This window comes from Blennius ocellaris (genome assembly GCF_963422515.1).
Source record: "Blennius ocellaris genome assembly, chromosome: 21".
In the NCBI taxonomy this organism is placed as follows: Eukaryota; Metazoa; Chordata; class Actinopteri; order Blenniiformes; family Blenniidae; genus Blennius; species Blennius ocellaris.
The window spans coordinates 10,369,043-10,386,993 of NC_137670.1; the positions used below are offsets into that span (position 1 = coordinate 10,369,043).

The 17,951-nt window shown below is 44.9% G+C and overlaps 1 protein-coding gene across 5 annotated transcripts; it reads right to left on the reverse strand.

Annotated features, from left to right (window-relative positions):
• Positions 1-285: 285 nt before the first annotated feature.
• Positions 286-17,742, reverse strand: kctd17 (potassium channel tetramerization domain containing 17). 5 transcript variants are annotated; one of them, XM_080517156.1, is made up of 7 exons: positions 17,334-17,742; positions 8,651-8,759; positions 7,525-7,616; positions 6,900-6,995; positions 5,437-5,562; positions 4,802-4,932; positions 286-3,745 (listed from the first exon to the last, which is right to left on the reverse strand). In XM_080517156.1, exons 1-6 carry the CDS (start codon positions 17,685-17,687, stop codon positions 4,840-4,842), a joined length of 870 nt encoding a protein of 289 aa, XP_080373282.1. In that variant the 5' UTR covers positions 17,688-17,742; the 3' UTR covers positions 286-3,745; positions 4,802-4,839. The 5 variants fall into 5 exon arrangements, with proteins under 5 accessions (XP_080373282.1, XP_080373280.1, XP_080373281.1 ...); XM_080517154.1 differs by having other exon boundaries at positions 6,852-6,995; XM_080517155.1 differs by having other exon boundaries at positions 6,900-6,998.
• Between the last annotated feature and the right edge of the window lie 209 nt (positions 17,743-17,951).

Sequence of the window (17,951 nt, forward strand, 5' to 3'; positions counted from 1 at the left end):
ACTTAGGCGTAGCTTGGACGGTTGAGAATCTGGAAAAAAAAACCTTTAAACTATAAACTTAAGGGCATAAATATTCCAGAATAAAGCCTACTATTGCTTTCACTCTGATAAATATTAATGATGTATCATTTACAGAGGTCCATTTTTTTTTTCATATATTCACTGCTTGGTCTGAGCTCAAGATTTCTCCCATATTTTGAGATTGACTGTATACTAATGGATATTACTAGTGTAATAGTAAAAAAAAAAAAAAAGAAAGACAAAGAAAAACTGTACATCTTAAACCAAAAAAACATTTTTTATTTTCTTTTGACATTGTGACATTTACATTAAATTATACTTTAAAAAAAAATCACTTTTTGTCACTTTGTTGAAGATGTTGCACATTGTTGAAATACAATGACACACACACACACACACACACACACACACACACACACACACACACACACACACACACACACACACACACACACACACACACACACACACACACACACACACACACACACACACACACACACACACACACACACACACACACACTGCTCCATGAAGCTCATGTACGTTTGTCTGAGGAGTTTACAATTCATGTGTCACATTGTATAGTTGCCATTACAGTCAAGGTACAAGTGAGGCTTTCTGGATAGCGGATGAAAGAAACTCCAGCATCAGAGAGAAACATTTTCTATTTGATTCACCCGTCAGGTATTTTTTTTTTTACACACAGAAAGATGAAAGAGCACTGCTATGTCGACTTTCACACACCAAATATGAGATAACACTATGATACAGCAGAAATGTGTCTACAATGAATGAAAAACGTCAAAGTTGACGGTGCAATGTGTCGGATTAAACAAAGAAACAAGCTGTAAACTTCCAAATGCATGGAAGAGAGCCTACGGTGGCCACAACACTCGGAAAATCACCGTAGACTCTCCTCAATTTGGAAATGTTTAAGATTATATAATTAATTTTGTGATGCCTTGCTCAAACGCCCTACATACTGTTCCTCTCAACGTGGCTCCAGCAAAGTGATCGAGACATGCAAACATTTATAAAACTGGTATTTTCATTTGAGAGGAAAACGTTATTCTTGGGGTGTTAACAGCATTTCCGTGAACTAAGACTAACAACTAGCATATTCAGTAAACTTGGTGATTATATTTGAACATACTGTTGAATATTATCGAGCTAGCCAAAACATAAAGGCTAGTCTTACAAGTAGTAAAAAAGGAATTTGCCCCCACCCCAAATACACACACACACAGGTAAAAACTGAAAGTTGAAGCCCAAACCCTCCCTGTACAGACCAACATTTAAAAATAAATTACAAATAAGATATAAAAGATCCCAAAAAATGTGCCATATTTCATACAAGACAGCTTTTACAACCGTGAAACGGCTTCACCTTATACACGCGGCTGTTTGTTTCCTCTTTACATGAACCGACATCCCAAACCACGCAGTCTTTACCCCAAATAATAAAACAACCGCGTGAAACAAATTCACATAAGACATCAACGCAGATGATAAATTTGACATATGGATCGTCAGATATGTGGATTTTTGCTGCTTGAACTCAAGGCACTGAATGATCCAAGTTAAAAGAGCCACATGAACAAGCCCGCAGGTCTTCTGTGCTCCGCTAACGTCACTGTCATGATTATCAGAAGCATGTTGAGTAATCGCAGCTCCAAACATGCACCGCGTCAGGAGACTGTGAGGATCCCAGAGACCCAGCACATCTCTTTCTACTCGACACTACAAACAAACGAGACACTTTACTCTCGGCACGCACACAATATATTACATTTGCAGGCTTATTATTCAGACATAATTATCAAAATGTGAGCAGAAGAAAAAGACACCAACTGCGATCGTAAATCTGGATTGTCTCAATATGTGACCACCATCTGCTTATTGCCTGTTTGAAACAGCCTGAGTGTGTGTGTGTGTGTGCATCCTCGTTGTGTGTTTCTGGTCAGCTGGCGTCGCACAGGAGCTTAACAGCAGGAGGTGGGACGTAAGCTGCTGACAGTCGACACTTAACACGGCTGCAGGAGTCTCAGAGGCAAACACAGGCTCTCCGCTGTGGTAAACCTCAGCTAGAAGAGTTGACCAGATCAACTTGTATTGCTTTGAAAGGAGCACAGAAGTGATGCTTTGCATTTGTTGCAAATCATCGCAGCTACAAATAGTCCCCCCAATTAAAGCAATTCATCCAAATTAAAAGGTGTTATTCCTTAAATGATCTGCTACATTACGACATGAAATTAAATCATCTCGGATGTAATCATCCCTTAATGCCTATTCATGCAGTATAACCTGATGTACACTAACGGATGCGTGACGCTTTATTTTCAAAAAGCCAGCAAATGCTCCTGCGCGACACCTTGATGGGAGACATGTCTCATCACCACGACCATTCATGTGGATCAGGATCATGCAGTGATTCAAAATTTGATCCGCGGTGCAATTCTGACACGTTACCAACAGAGGCTGATAAAAGTAGATTGCTTCTTAAAATCCTTTTCAAATCAGACACACACGCGCACACACACACACACACACACCTGCACTGCGGCAAATCTCTCCACTGTGGACTGATAGCACCGCGTTCAGAGAGGTTAGATATTAGAAAAGCAAAATACGCCTTCTTCTCCTCCTCCTCCTCCTCCTCTTTGTTTTAAGCTTTTCCTGACTCACACCAAACTCTCGCTGTCAGCTGAGGACAAGGCAGGCTCTGGAGCCCAGCCGTGGCGACACACTGCTGCAAGGTGATGTAGGTGTGCCTCGGAGCACCACAGGGTGCCGAGCAGAGCGTGTTTTCTGGTTTCACAGCCACCTATGTGAGATCCAGTAAGCTGTTGACCTTCTTAAGTTACAGTTTCTCCTCAGGTCCACAGCTTATATAACGTATAATACAATGATAATACAGGGAGATCGAGCAGCACGGGAGCTGAAAGCATCCGGCGCAGCTGAGAAATGACGACGTTGTCACTCGTGTGTGAGGCCGTCCTTGAATAAGGCTCAGAAAGGTGGGTTAGCGCACCTTTCTCTCCAATCTGCACCTGTCCTCATGCAACATCAGTGCATTTTCAATGTGTCACTATTGTGTAAAGTCAAGTCTGTTGGGATCAACGTGACTTTGTGTTTCCCCACACCTCCTCCAAGACCTGCAAAAACAAATGTGACACTATGTGGATGATGAAAAGTTGCATCCATCACCACGGCGACGGAAGGCAGCAGAGAACCGACAGACGCCTCATTAGGAGATGAAATGACCCAAACGCCGCGCGGCTCGGGTGCAACCGGATCCCAGCAGCAGCTCTGCAGGGTAACCAAGACAAAGCCGGCCTCCCTCATGTAGATTCAACACTCTCTTCCACGGCATGGCTCAGGTGACCTTTACAGAGATCTTTGGATTACGGTTTACTAAGCTCCACTACTGCCCTTGACCATTTATTATATTTACACACACCAACAATTCAGCTTATTAAAGATCTACAAAAAAAAAAAAAGTACTTCTTGAAGGGATTGTTTCAACTGGCTTGTCTCTTTTTTTTTCTGGGGGGGGGGGGGGGTAATTAGCTAATGCTAACTGGCGTTCAGTCAATAAGTGTGCTACACATTTTAACGACGGTCCATCTATGCAAAACACACATACACCATGTAGAGAAAGTCACAAGGTCAGAAAGTAGGAAAGCTCTTTCTACATCCGGGAGCCGTGGAGCTGGAAAAGCTGCAGAACGAAGAAAAGAAATAAAAGACATTAGGGGTTGTTCATCAGTCGCAGTGCAACTGCAGTCGTTTAGGACAATCTAAGCTCTGCTTTGGCTGTGATTGATGGTGGTGATGATGAATATGGTGAGAGTAAATGACTAGACTGTCACGCATGACGACGTGTGTGTGTCTGTGTGTGTGTGTCTTTGACATCAACACTGCACGTACAAACACAGACTGTCAAGGACATCTACCACTATTGCTGCACTGAAAGGTCAGAGATATTCCATGTCACAGCATTGGTAATGAGAGCGCGAAGAGACGGAAGCGCCGGGTTGATCGATATCTGTAAGGCTGCTCCGGGTCACTGCTCAGCCACACCGAGTCCATGGACAGGACACAACGCGCAGACAAGCGGCGTTTAAATAATCAGCCAGTCAAAATAATAGCGCATACTGAGGATTTCATAGTTCGTCCATGTGATTTGATGAAAATCTAAACGAGACACTTTGCAGACGTCAGAAAAGAGCTCAGAGTCTACTTTGATTTTAACACTTCCTGTTTGTTTTTTTTTTTATGTTAAGTGATCAGAATCGGTCGCCAATAAAAATAGCTTTGGAACTAATGACTTATTTAATGAAGGACAGAAGGACAAACATCTCCAAATAATGTTATGATCTCATTAGTGCCTCCTGGTGGCTGGGCCAAGTGTTCTTTATGAGCCGCTCATTATTCTTATTATTATTAACAGAGGGAACATAAACTAATCGCGAAGAAGAAGGTTTAGGTCATTTTTAAGCTGCTTCTGTAATGCTGATTGTTTTTCTGTCATTTTTAGATTCCTGAAGCAGTGGAATGCGATGACATGTTGAGATTTCAAGCTGTTTGACTCATTTCCTCACTCATGATTAAAGCATCTTTACGTTTTCAGGAAGCAGTGAAACGAAGAGGTCGTACTCAGTGCTGTGCCATGAAATATCCCCTTTTCTGTACACAGACACACACTATCAAAATGCACACACACCAAAATCTACTAGATCTACCCACTAACACGTCTTTGTGCGCAGTTCCTCACCCATTCTCGCCTCTTTGGAACAAAGTAACATGACTCCCTCATTCTCTAAGCCACTCATTTGGCGTGGTATCTCTCCCCCCCTGCTCCTCCTCCTCATCCTTCGCTGCTTCCTCCTCTTGCATCTCTGCCGGCTTCATTCGGCATGAAGGAAGGAGGTTGGGAAGGGGCAAAAGAAAAAAGGGGGGGGGGGACAAAACGAAAAACAAGACAAAAAAACGACAAAAAGATGAACATGTTGATGAGTGTCTGTGGGTGGGAAGTGAGGAATCGAGAGGTAAAAACAGATATATATCAATATATCCAAGTGAAAGGGGAAGAAAGAGAAAAAAGACAGAGAGAGAGGAAGAGGAAGAGGAGGATCGATAGCAGGAAAGAGAGTCAGAGCAGTGTGAATGATGGCGTGAGCGTGTTTGTGAATGGCATTTCGAGGCGAGTGACATTTGCAGCATTCGGTGGAGAGTGCAGGATCAAAGCGGGCTCGCATACGCTTCAATGAAAGGAGGTGACACTTCACATGTGCCACAACAAAACAGAAATACACACACATTACACGACCGTGGGGGAGAAGGACCACATACACACACATACAGCCTTGCAGCTTGGTTCTCATAGCGAGGCCTATCTGTGAGGATCACCTTGGTTTTGTGGCTCTGCTCTGTACTCAGGCCGGATCCTGGCGTGTGCAACTCTTTGGACACCACGCAGAGAAATTCGGCCTGGTCCTCTGTGCCATAGCTGTACGACGAGCCGATGTTCACCATCTAGAGAAGGAGCGAGACACAGAGACATGACCAGAGAGAGAGAGCGAGAGAGAGCAAGAGAGAGAGAGGGATGCAGACAGAGAGAAGAGGGTGAGTGTCAAGGGGAATCGGGCGTCACAGGGGAGAACACAGTAGCAGAAAAGAGTTGAGATCTCATTCTGAAAGCAGGGGAGGAGACTTGAGCTCATGCACGGTGGCTGTAGGGAGGGGGGGGGGGGCAAAGAAGGGGGACAGCTTTTCTACGACGCACAAACACGCAGCAGTGGACGCAACGAGAAGTGTTGTTAACTTGCTGGAACAGCAATTTTCCCCACGAAAAAAAAAAAAAAATCCACAAACTGCAGGTCAGCTTCTAATCTAAGCGACGTGACATGCGACGGAGCAGAGGCGTGGGGGAGGAAGGGGAGGCACTGAACCTACACTCCGAACAGGCTCAGCAATGTGGAGACGCATTGCTGACTGAAACATATCAACACACCGAGAGACCTTTAACTGACATCACAATGACCCACGGGGTCAGAATAATCTATAGGATTTTCCTATTCGCACACTGAGTGGGTCACTCATTCCCAGCAGGCTGTCGACGGTGTGACAGGAAAACACTGGACTGTGTTTGTCCTCTGACGTCATCCATCCTCTACACATCTACAGGATATTCACAATCACCATAAGTGATTCAAATGCACATTCTCAGACTAAAACTGTGAACTCAGACTCCAGTGAGAGAGAAGATCAGAATCCTGTTGAGTCAAAGCAAACATATGCATCTCCCTAACTTCAATTATAAAGGTAGCTTGGTAAGTTTGGGTTCATTGAGTAGATTCAGCCCCATGTTTAGCAGAGGAGCAGCAGGAGATATTCTCCTGAATGTGTCTGAGCAAGGTGCGTTCAGGGACATCATCAGTGTGGGCCAATGCAAAAGGATTGTAAAGATGCTTTTAAAAAAAAACATTAGAAGTTAATTTTGGCGTACGTTTTGAAGATGTAATGTAAATATGATGAGTCTGAAGTTCAAAAAGTAAGAACTGACGATCCAATTCAATCACATTTGAATTACTCTACACATTTTAACGGAGTGACCTCATAAGGGCTGGAACTCCCTGCATTTAAAGCTCACAGTGACTCACGAGATCAAGACAGACTTTAGAAATCATCTACTCTTTTGATTTTTTTAGGGAGGGAGTGGGGGTGGGGGTGGGGACAGACAGAAGGACTTTGGCCAGGGCCAAGGGGGTCACGACCAGGGGTCAAGATTCAAGGGTCACAGCAGCAGCGTGAGTCCAACCCACAGTCCAGAGCAGTCCGGTGCGGGGCTTTCTGCAGGTGCGCACGCTGACCTGCTCAAACTTCCAGCCGTCCGACATTGTGGAGACCATCTGGGTCAGCTCCTCCTCCTGACACTGCAGCACCCGGTAGACGTGTTTGGGGGGCACCTGCTGGGGGAGGAGAGACGACCGAAGTGAGGACCCAGAGAGGGGGGGGGGGGGGGGGGGGGGGGGGGGGGACAAAGTCTGCAGCAGCAACAGTGAAAGCTTCAATATTCCTTCTGGCGCGAGACTGAATCTGTTAAAGCAATCAACGATGGATTAAACAATGCGGACTGGCTGCAAATTCCACACTTTCTCACAGATTCGCGGCATATTTGACTGCAGGGCGAACACAAGCTGCCAGTCCAATGAAGAACGGCAGAGCGCATGGGGAGGTGGGCGTATGTTTGCATGATTATGTAAGAGCGAGTGAGAAAAGAAAAGCAGCCTGGTGCACAGCGGGAGGGCTTCTGCTTCAGAGAATAGCATCACACATGCACCTGATTTACAGTGCGATTTGGGTTCAAATACCAAAAAAAAATCAAGGTGCTGGATTTCTGTTTCGTTGACGCGACACAGGAACGACGCACTGCTTGTGGTCGAGACATAAAAAAAGGTGGATTACAAACTCTATTATTATAGGTTCTGTGTTTACCTGCGTGGCTTTGGAGTCCCTCTCGGTGATCCTCTCCTTGATCAGCTTGATCAGCGGGGTGATGTTGTAAAACTCGGCCTCCTCCAGCACGCCTGGCAACACGAGACACACAACTCAGCCCATGTGCAGTTTTCTTGTTTTTGCTTTAAAGGTTTTCCCGTCGTTTCATAACAATGCATCTTTCTACACATTGCACGTTACTATATTTGTACCAGGGCTGGGACTTTAACGCTTTTACGGCTAAATATAGAAGGACGGAGGCATTCAAATAAAAATACCGTCTTTAATCCTGCTTTATTTTTAAACTCTCTGTTCTCAGTGCACCAAACATCAAAGGTGGCTGAACAAAGAGTTTCAATATCATTGAAGCAATTCAAGTCTTCAGCATCACCTCAAAACTCAACATATGTTGACGTTACTCCAGGTTTTTTATTTAAACTCCACACAACTGTGTACGTTATAGCTCTTTTTTTTTTTTTTTTTTTTTACATTCACTTATCAAAATCAGTTTAAATTTGAAAAAGTTGCTTCTTGCATCAAATGAGTCACAATATAAATGTCATTATTTGATTACAAAGCACCCAGTCAAACATTAAATCAATATTTTTCTCACCAGTACACACACACATATTGTAGATATTGTTTTTCAATATATGTGCCTATAATTTATATTCTTTCCACTGAATGTACTTATTTTCTTTCCTTCCGTTTTAATAATATTATTGCACTGGAATAGTGACCTGGAATAAAATGTAAATGCTTCTTTAACATAAATACAATATTCTGAATCTTTAACAACCACATGATATATTTAAATTTTTTGTTTTTGTTTGCTACATTTTAAGTTCACGTGCCATTTATTTCCACTCAGCAGATTTTGACGTGACTTTCAGTCACAATGAAACTGAAGATAACCGAGCTCAGCTCGTGTGCTGGATTTAAATGTACGTCAGCGTCAGAGAGAGTAATTTAATTACAAACCCCCCCCCCATCCCCATAAAACTACAAACTGCAAGAGCCCTGAGGTCTCACACAATCATATGATGCATTTAAAAGGGTTCTATTTCTGCCAAGACGAACTACTGCAGGCAGAAGCCACATGGTCAGATGTCAAAGTGTACGAGACCTTCTTCAGCGAGCTCCTTGTTGTACACCAGCTTGCCGTGTCGCAGGTAGTTCAGGATGGGCCCGAAGTAGGTGGGGTCTCTGTCAATCACATAAGCCCCCGTCTCGTCCTGTTCAAGAGACGGAAACAAACAACATCATGTCATACAGAGTTTTGAATCAAACCGAAACGTGTCAAATGTTATGGGTATGAAGCGTTTGTGTTCTTTATAAAAATCAACAATAAGCACTAATTGACTAACTGAAAGACCATGTTAGTAAGTAATACTACTGATTCAACTTATTTCAGAGAACTGAGTCAGATGCAGGCCGTTTTGCCATAAAGCCGTGATTAATGTAGCTCAAACGCTTTTGATCAATCGTCTCCTGCGGCTGCAGATCAGCTGCTTCGATCGTCTCATTGTGAAATCGTCTATTTAGAAGAGGGGTGGGCAACTGATTTTCCCAAAGGGCCACATGAAAATCTAGCATTGGGGGCTGAGAGATAAAATGACTTCAGTTCAATAACAATATAATCTCTTGATTATAAAACACGATATCTATGAGCTCTGTGTGAGTTTTTCTCAGAATCTTTCCCAGTCTTTCTGGAAACCATGAGTATATCTTTCAAACTTTTGAGTCCAGTAACAAAAAAAACTAATTTTTTTAATTAACCATCTCATTTTTTCCCCACTGTGAAAGACTGAATTTGTGTGGTAATAATTGCCAGCCCACAATGCAACAATGGACAATAACATGAAGGACTTCGCCATATTATTATGTAATAAAGCCCAATAATAACAGTACATTTAATTTGATTGAGACGGATATTCGGATAACAATAAATACAGTATTAGAGACTCAAATACTGGTCATATTAAAGTGATGCTCTCCAATTAAAAAGAAGGAAAAAAAAGACGCTACTTAGTTGGATAACCAAAGCAAAGAAATGCATGATTATCTTTGAACCTTTTGCAATGAGACCAAAAAGAAGAACTTTTGTGCTCACATGTGCGAGGGCCGTCTGTTACGTCACAACTACAGCCTCTTTAAAAGAAACACACACACACACACGCACACACCCCGCTTTTCCCGCTGGCGTCTGTTTGAAGCGCAGTGTCGTTATCGAGCCGGCTTAACAAAGGAGCCACTGCTGGATGAAAGTCATGCCAGCAAGCCCAGCGCCTGGAGGAGATCCCGATCGGAGAGGAGATGACGGTGACTTGTGCGCTCACACGCCTTCGAGGCTTCTTCTTGCTCAGCGCGTCTGGCCGTTACGTCACTACGACAGCCTTCCACCCTCCTCAACATACTCACGTCCTCGTGAGGGACTGCTGAGAGTGCAGTCTCCTTTGAGAGGGAATTTCACATGAAGAGAGAAAAAACACAACAACCAAAAAAACAAAAACACAACCTCCAGGGAAATTCCTCCTAAAAACATGAGCGCACAGAGGAAGTGGTGGCGACTTTATAGAAGCAGAAGCCACAGAACTTTTCAAATGTGAGCTTCGTTGCAGTGAGACGCTGGGAGGCGCAGACGCAGCGTCGTCACATGAGAGGCATCGTCAGGCTCGAGAACGTACACCGGCGTTTAGCTGGTGGCGTGTCCCGTCGCTCCTTTGGATATCCAAACAATGTGACGAAGAAGATGCCCGGCTTGATCAAGCGAGCCCTTTCTATTCACACTGCACACTCTCTTGACTGCTCACTGAAGCGACAGGATACAAGCAACGGCCTCCAGCAGCGTCTTGCACGAGCCTTTAAAAGCTCCGATGAGCGGCTCCTGCACACATAATATTAGCAAAGGCGTCAAGGCCACCATAAAGATATTTTCTTTAAATTGTGAATAGCTGCTGGGTTTCGTCGGGATAATCTGGCGTCCTCCTGCAGTTAATAAGCTTAAATAAAAGAAATACATGCATGTGGCCAGACTCTACAATACTAAAAGGTTCTAAAACCACATGAAAGCTGATCTATTTACTTGATGCACTGAGGATTGTGCCTGCAGACACACTAAAATAAAATACACCATCCATTTAGTAGGTTTGCTTTAAAATAATGGACAAAATACAATGTGATTTCTTATTTTCCGATCTTTTCTGAGAACTGCCACACGAAAAGACAATGAGAAAAGTTTTATTTGCCGGATTTTTTCCATGTACCAATACTGTACATGACTCCTTTTCAATACTGTAATTCCATGTTTCAATCCCACATGCCGTCATCATCAAACCCGCCTGCGTTTTTCACAGGGAGCTGCTGCGAACGGAACGAGTCATTGAGGACGGCGCCAAGTACTATAATGGCCGCGATGTGTGAATTATTCCCATGGCCGGTACGGAAATGTTTCCATCTCAATACGGTCTCGGGGACAAACGTCATCGGTGTGTTTTTGAAATTCTAAGCGCGTTCGAGGGATTGATGAAACCCAATTCTTGTCGAGTGTACAGCACAAGAAATGGACGTGTCCACCCGGCTCAAATGAAGGTCTATACCTGCTGCCCCTGCAATGCAGGTTTTCCATCCCTGTCTATTAACCCGTCATCTCCAGAGGCAGCCGACGAGAAGCAATCTGAAAATAAATACACTGCCTGGCGGTCCACGAGAATAGAGATCCTGATGGAAGCAAGAAGACACTTCTGACAGACGGACGGACGCTGTGCACGTCTGCCCAATTTTCATGGAGAATCACTTTCATCACCGACGCCCATCCCCGCCAACCCGCCAAGGTTTTCTGATGAGCCGTTCCCAAATTTGACAAATGGAATTAATAGAATGGACGAGGGCCGTGACCGACCCGAACGGACGGATTCAGAGTGTGAGGCAGGATGGCGACGTGGCGGAGTGAGGGATAGATGAGAGGACGGGAGAAAAAAAAAAGACGGGCAGCCGGAGGGAGAGACGTGACAATCGACGGAGGACAAGACACGAGTATCTCTGCATGAATAATAACCTCCAGTTAAGAAATGAAGGGTAAACACACACACACACACACACGCAAATGCCAAATGAGGCAGGACAGCGTCCAGGATGCGGGAGATGAAGACACAACGTGGTTCTCGTGTTTGGAGCTCAGAGGCACAAAGACAAGATAGAGACGGTGGTATTGAACGCTGCGTTTCTGTGCGTCTGTACTGAACAATCAGTGATTTTTCAGTGTGGAGGGGCTGGGACTGCAGCAAAGAGCACACACACACACACACAGACGCACACATACATACAAACATATCTTAAAAAGGCGGCGCTGCAGTGGAGGACGGACCAACGCCTCGTCAACGTGACTTGACTTGACAGTGTGGGCATGACGGCACTCGGGGGGGGGGAAAAAAAAAATCTTTTGTGAACGTGTCAGAGCCACAGTGTGTCTAATGCACAGGGATTTATCCTGGCAGGATCGACCGGAGCTTTCTTAAGACTTCCCCTTTAAACGTGGTAGATAACAAACCGATTGCCACGCTTGTTAAACGTCGTTAAAGTTCCTCCCGCCTCGTCTCTCGCCTTCACGGCTGCAGACGTTATTGGAAACGTGTGCGGTGGGAGTTAGCGTCACTCCCGTGTCCTTGACAAAAAGGAAGTGGGATTTTCTCATTCGTTTTTGAACTGCTGTAACAAAAAAAAAAACCCAAACAAAAAGAACTTGTTTGTGATATTTGGAGGTTTTGTTCAGCAACATAATCTCAAAGCCAAAACAAAGCCCACCGTTGGTAGTTGAGTAAAGGAGGCAACCACGCGCATACTGCCACAACCTTTGAGCCAGGTTGTAACTTATTACTGTCCAAAATTCCCCAAACGCATCCTCAGGAAAGATATTCATACAACTGAGCCTCGTTCACTCGACGTTTTCAAGTAAAAACTGAAGATTCATTACAAAAAAATAACCAACAGCACCAATGTGTGGCCTGGCATGCAAACTACAATTTTTTTTTTTCAAAACGCTGCCCTATAAGCCGCAGCAGAAAATTATGACTAACGTTTGTAGCTTTATCGTGCTCTGCAAAATAGATTTATTGAACATTCCCGTCCCTGGAAAGGCTTTTTAAAATCCCCTATTCTCCAACCAGTCAAAGCAAATGTCATAATATGCAAACCGTCTCCATCTTCGAGTTGTTTTTATGCCCCTAAAATACACAACTCTCACAATATTCAGCACCAAGAAGCCAATGTTGTATGATTACATTAATATAATCATTGGTTTGGACTCCAAAGGCTGTACAGGCAGAATATTTGTTCCGGGAAATATGATGCGACTCCACAACATCTCCCTGTGGAGGGAAATGAATCCCGTGGGTGATCACCAATAGCCAAACAAAAGCCTTGTTCACATCTCAGAACACACACACACACACGCAGGTGACTGACTCACGAGGGGGGGGGGGAAATGTAGAACTGTACAAAGCTTCTGCGCTTAAATATACCCGTTATTGTATTTACAATCTTCAGCTGCCGTCGCTTGAAGGACAAATATCTCGTGCTCAGACGCGTCACAATTTAAAGAGAACTAGGGCATATGTTTAATGTTTTATTTAACGCAACATGACAGCCGCACATCAGCCTCAATCAATCAACAGTCAGTCGTCCCCGGCTTGTGAAGTACTGGCGCAAAAACACACATACAACTGACTGTCAGACCTACAGGACTGATCCAAGCCCAATTTAGATTTTAAAAAAATATATTTTACAGTTGTTGCTTTGTGGCGACGTTGTTTGGGCCACGTGTGAGAGACCTTCTGAGTGTGACTTCATAATTAGGGCTCGGCCTCACTTTTCCGCTGTCTGATCACAGATGGTCTGACTGAACCAGTGACTCCTTAGTGATGGCGACATTTTTAACGTAGGCGGCATCAAAACAGCTCCCGCGTGATCAGAAAAATCTAAAATGTACGTGCTTTCACTCAGCTGGGCGGCCAGAAAAACACCGCTCGAATGGTGCTACGTTTTGGAAAATGTATTTCGGAGATGAACAGCAGAACAGAGCATGTGGGTTAAACTACTAACCACTTGTTTAGTGCCTGCATGGAGTGAAAACGAGGGAGCAAGTAGGAATATGAAAATAAAGTGATATATAAACAACGCACCGGCGCAACCACATTAAAATCAGGCACTTGAATATGGCGCTGCATAAAACAAAGACTGCTAGTGTTAGCACTGCCAGCAAAATTCAGTACGCGTTTATATTTCTTAGACGCTGCGAACATAACCCCCCCCCCCCGACACATTTCTTAAGAGTAACAAAGACAAACCCAACACTGACACCAGAACTGAGATTATTGTGATGGTGGCATGAAAAACTAGTTATCTTGTTGCTAGAAAACTAGCCTTGGAAGACATGCTGTGAGAGTTTATAAAAATAAATACAATGCAACAGCTATAGGAGAGGTTTATTTTTTTTGGGGGGGGGGGGGACATTTCACTGTATTTTGCACCAGAAGGTTTCAGCTTTGTGTTGAGATTTTGGAATTTTCCCATAGTAATTGTTTAGTTTTGTGAAAATATAATTTCTTTTTTTAACTTTAAAGTTTAAAGTTATCAGAGCACTATTTTAACTTTACAGCCCATTAGATCCTATGTGGCCACTGAACTCAAATGTGGCAGACACTCCAGGTTTAAAGGCTCCAAAGAGCTCTTAATGACCACAATTAGGACTCATTTTGGATCGTTTTTCATTTTTAGGCTGCTCAACCAAACAATTTTTTTGTTTGTTTCGATTAGAGTCGCTTATTAACCTCAATTTGGTGAATTAATGCGTTGCGTCATTTTGGCAAAAAAAATCCCGTTCCTACAAGCACAAAAACAAAACAAGAAAAGAACATTTTCAATTCTGAGGAACCCTTAAAGTCTTGGCTCTGACAGGTTCTTGCTCCGTCAGCCAAATTCAAAACTTTCCATCGTGCTGATAACAATCCTGCAGGTTTGCAGTTTTGTTCAAGATTACCGTCCTCCGCCTTCATATTAGACATTTCACGGGAAAGATGGAGTAATAACGCGAGCCCGGGCATGTGATGGAATCCATGGTCGTACTGCGAAGAGAGGCAAGCAGCGGTGGGATCGGGAGGCAAAGTGAAGCAAAAAATAAAGAAAGATCAAGACAGTGTGTGGAGGAAATATCATGTTGGAACTGGCTTGGGATAAATCTTCAATCCAGGTCAGTGAATGGAAAAGAGCCGCGTGTTGGCTGAGGGTGCAGGGGCAGTTAGAGTGGCAGTAATCTTATTAAGACAGTCGCACACAGACAGACTGTCTGCATCTTGGCGGGAGGTTAAAAAAAAAACAGCCAAGAAGCCCCCCCCCCCCAAGCACAGACAGGACAATTCCACCAAAGTAGTGGGGACACACACACACACACACACACACACCCACACACACACAGAGATAAAATCATCTTCTGAAAGAGGAAAACGCAAGGTTGAACGGAGGTGAAGCGTGCAGTGATTCAGCCTCCGCTTGCATTGTGTACCAAACAAACGGAGCAGAGGCGGGTCCCCTGATTCAATGAGCACCTTCAAAGTCTTTTCAACGTGAGCCTTAAACTTTTCCTGACCTATACCCGGGGCGGGGTTTGTGTGTGTGTGTGTGTGTGTCCAAACACTGGAGGGAGTCAATGTCAGGGTTTCCTTAGATCCCCCCAACAAACGTGGTTTTGTAATTAGCACCGAGGCCGACCCAACCCAGGATTCAGTCTATTCAAAGGAACGAGGCTTCTGGGGGGTTAGAGACTTGTATCTCCTGTCCCGTTATTTGGTTGTTCCAGTGTGAGTGGCCTTAAACATTAACCACTTAAACATAATGGCACAAGTGCACATAACACGCAGGACTGACTACGGATGACGCAAATCTCTTTGATCAATAACCAAAGCCGAAACAATAACCTGAAACATTCTGCTTCTGATAGATCAATCTGCAGCAGCGTGACAAAGCCAAACATCATTTCTTCAATTACGTCTCTTCACTGTGCCTCCTGCCACTTGACTTCGTGATACAGAACAGATATGAAACACGAAAAACAAAAAACAACCCCAAAAACAAACACGTGACGTACACCCAGAGTAAGTCAGCTGCTGCTTGCCAGGAGAGAAAAAGAAGGAAGGAGATGAAGGCGTGCGTTTGTTTGGGTGCGGCTGTGCATCTTGGAGCAGCCCGGAGGGAGCTTCTGTCAGGTCCTCGCTGAAGGTCACGCGGGAATCTTCTTTTCCACAGTGCCTCGCGGCGCGGCGGAGTGACAGTCATCGCTCCCGCACACCCACGGAATTGTCGGCGAACTTCACACCGACACTCTCGTTTCGAGAAACTCCCGAACTCGACAACATCTGATCTACATGACGGTGGAGCTCGACTAATTGTCCAAACACACATTTGTGAAATCCACACTTCACAGTGTCGCAGGGAATAAACCTGCTATTATTGAAGGGTCACAAGGAGCTTTCAGTCGGAAAACACTGGAAAGAAGACGGATGGAAGGTGACATACAAGGAATATCACGTTGATAGTAAATGATTTAGCATGCCTAATTTTATTCTGAACAAGGACACAATCATACATTTATTGATCAGGAATGAGTGAGACATTAACATCCACATCCTGTAGCTGTAATATCAAACAGATGGCGAGATCTTTGCTTGGGTGTCTGGATAATGCCATACCAGGCTACTGTAATTCCCTAATCAATGGATTAATCAAATATTAGGTGCGGCTTTATGTTTAAAAAGCTATATGTAACATCTCTGGAGCGCCTTGTCAGGTGCTCGCTGTGTAATTGTATTATCACTGGTTGTGCTCAGCGAGGAGCCTTACTTAAATGTCATCCTTCCCTCCTCCTTTCCTTTCGGCTCTCCGAGGTCCAACTGAATAAGATGATCAAAAGAATGAGTACACTCATGACACTGCCATTTAAAATAATATGCATTGGAAATTCTACCCAAGAAATTTGCGTTTTTTTGGTGGACAGCGACATGTCAACTTGGAGTGGACTAGCCTCTGAGGACTTGTCCTCTCTCTCTCTCACACACACACATCAAAGACCACAGTATAATAGCAATCTGCATCATTTATGCCTGTTGCCAGCTCACACAGTGTGTTCGGTCTACATGTGACTGGGAGACGCATAATACATCTCCTTCTCTCTCTCTCTTCCCATAAGATGCCAGCTGTAGGGCTATCAACTGTGCAGCTCCCTGCAGAAGGGGAAGCACGTGTTCATCCATCTGACCCCAGTCTCCATTTGCTCCACAAAATGAAGCGCACACACACACACACACACACACTGAAGAAAAGAATACAGCGTGGGAGCCTCACAGTGCACACACTGTATACTGGCTGGTTATTAGGCAACTTCATGCAGCAGCAGCAGAAAAGAAGAAAAAAAAGAAGTGTAGATTTTAGGGACGCTCAGATTCCTTTTAAGGCAGCCGGGATGCAGGGAGAGATGCAGTACTAAGATTCTGCCACCAACAGAATAAGTGGGCTTTACTTCACATCAAGATCACACACAGACTGATCCGCTTGGGCCAAAATAAAACTTTTCTCGTGTGAAACTATTTATTTCAGAACGTGAAGCAAGAGATCGTGCACGTGTGCGTCAGGTCCAGCTGTGGACCACTTGCCAGGTGTTTGAACCTTTGAATGCAACGCAGAACTTCGGAAGAATACACAAATCACCCGTGATGTTTCGTTATGACTGATGACACCGGTCATCAGTTCTCTTGTTTTACCGTGTCGGAGTGCAGGTCCTGCTGCTGGCACAGCCGGTACAGGAACGAAGTTTGCTCCTTGAGGAGAGTCTGCCGCGTCGTGAGGAACACCGTGCCGCCCACGTTCAGCCGGACCCACTTCCCGTTGCTCCCGCCGTTGGGGTTGATGACCGAGCCGTTGCCGACGCTCTGCGGCGCCGTCCCGTCGCCGGGCTCCGCGGAGCTGGCGGTGGCGGAGGTCGCGCTCTCCCCCGCCTCGCCGTCTTTGTTGTTATTATTGTTGTTGTTGTTGTTGTTGTGCCGCGGGCATCCCGGGGCCGCCGGCGGCGCGGCGACGTCCTCCGGTTCCCGCAGGTCCTCTGCTGTCGTCGCCATCTGGGAAGGGAAGGAGGTTCCGGCGAGGCGAAGGCGGGAGAGGAACGTCCGTCCGTCCCCGAGTCCCAACTGCTGCTGCTGCTGCCGCCTCGACTTCTCCTCCTCCAGCCACCCCCCCACCTCCACTGCCAACAACCGAGCAGGCCCCGCCCCCACGGCCGCCGAGGGCTCTGACGTCATCAACAACGCGACGTCCCGAAACACGTTCAACGATCTTTTTTATTTATGTTTCTTCTCCACATTGTTCTTAAAACGGTTCCTGTC

Bases quoted from the DNA above. Each gene is read 5' to 3' on its own strand.
- kctd17 (XM_080517153.1), bottom strand. From the start codon at position 17,687: ATGGCGACGACAGCAGAGGACCTGCGGGAACCGGAGGACGTCGCCGCG. The intron at 7,617-8,650 runs GTCTCGTACACT...TCGTGTTGCCAG, and splicing joins CAAGGAGCTCGCTGAAGAAG to GCGTGCTGGAGGAGGCCGAG. The intron at 4,933-5,436 runs GTGATCCTCACA...TGCCGAATGAAG, and splicing joins AGCAGAGCCACAAAACCAAG to CCGGCAGAGATGCAAGAGGA.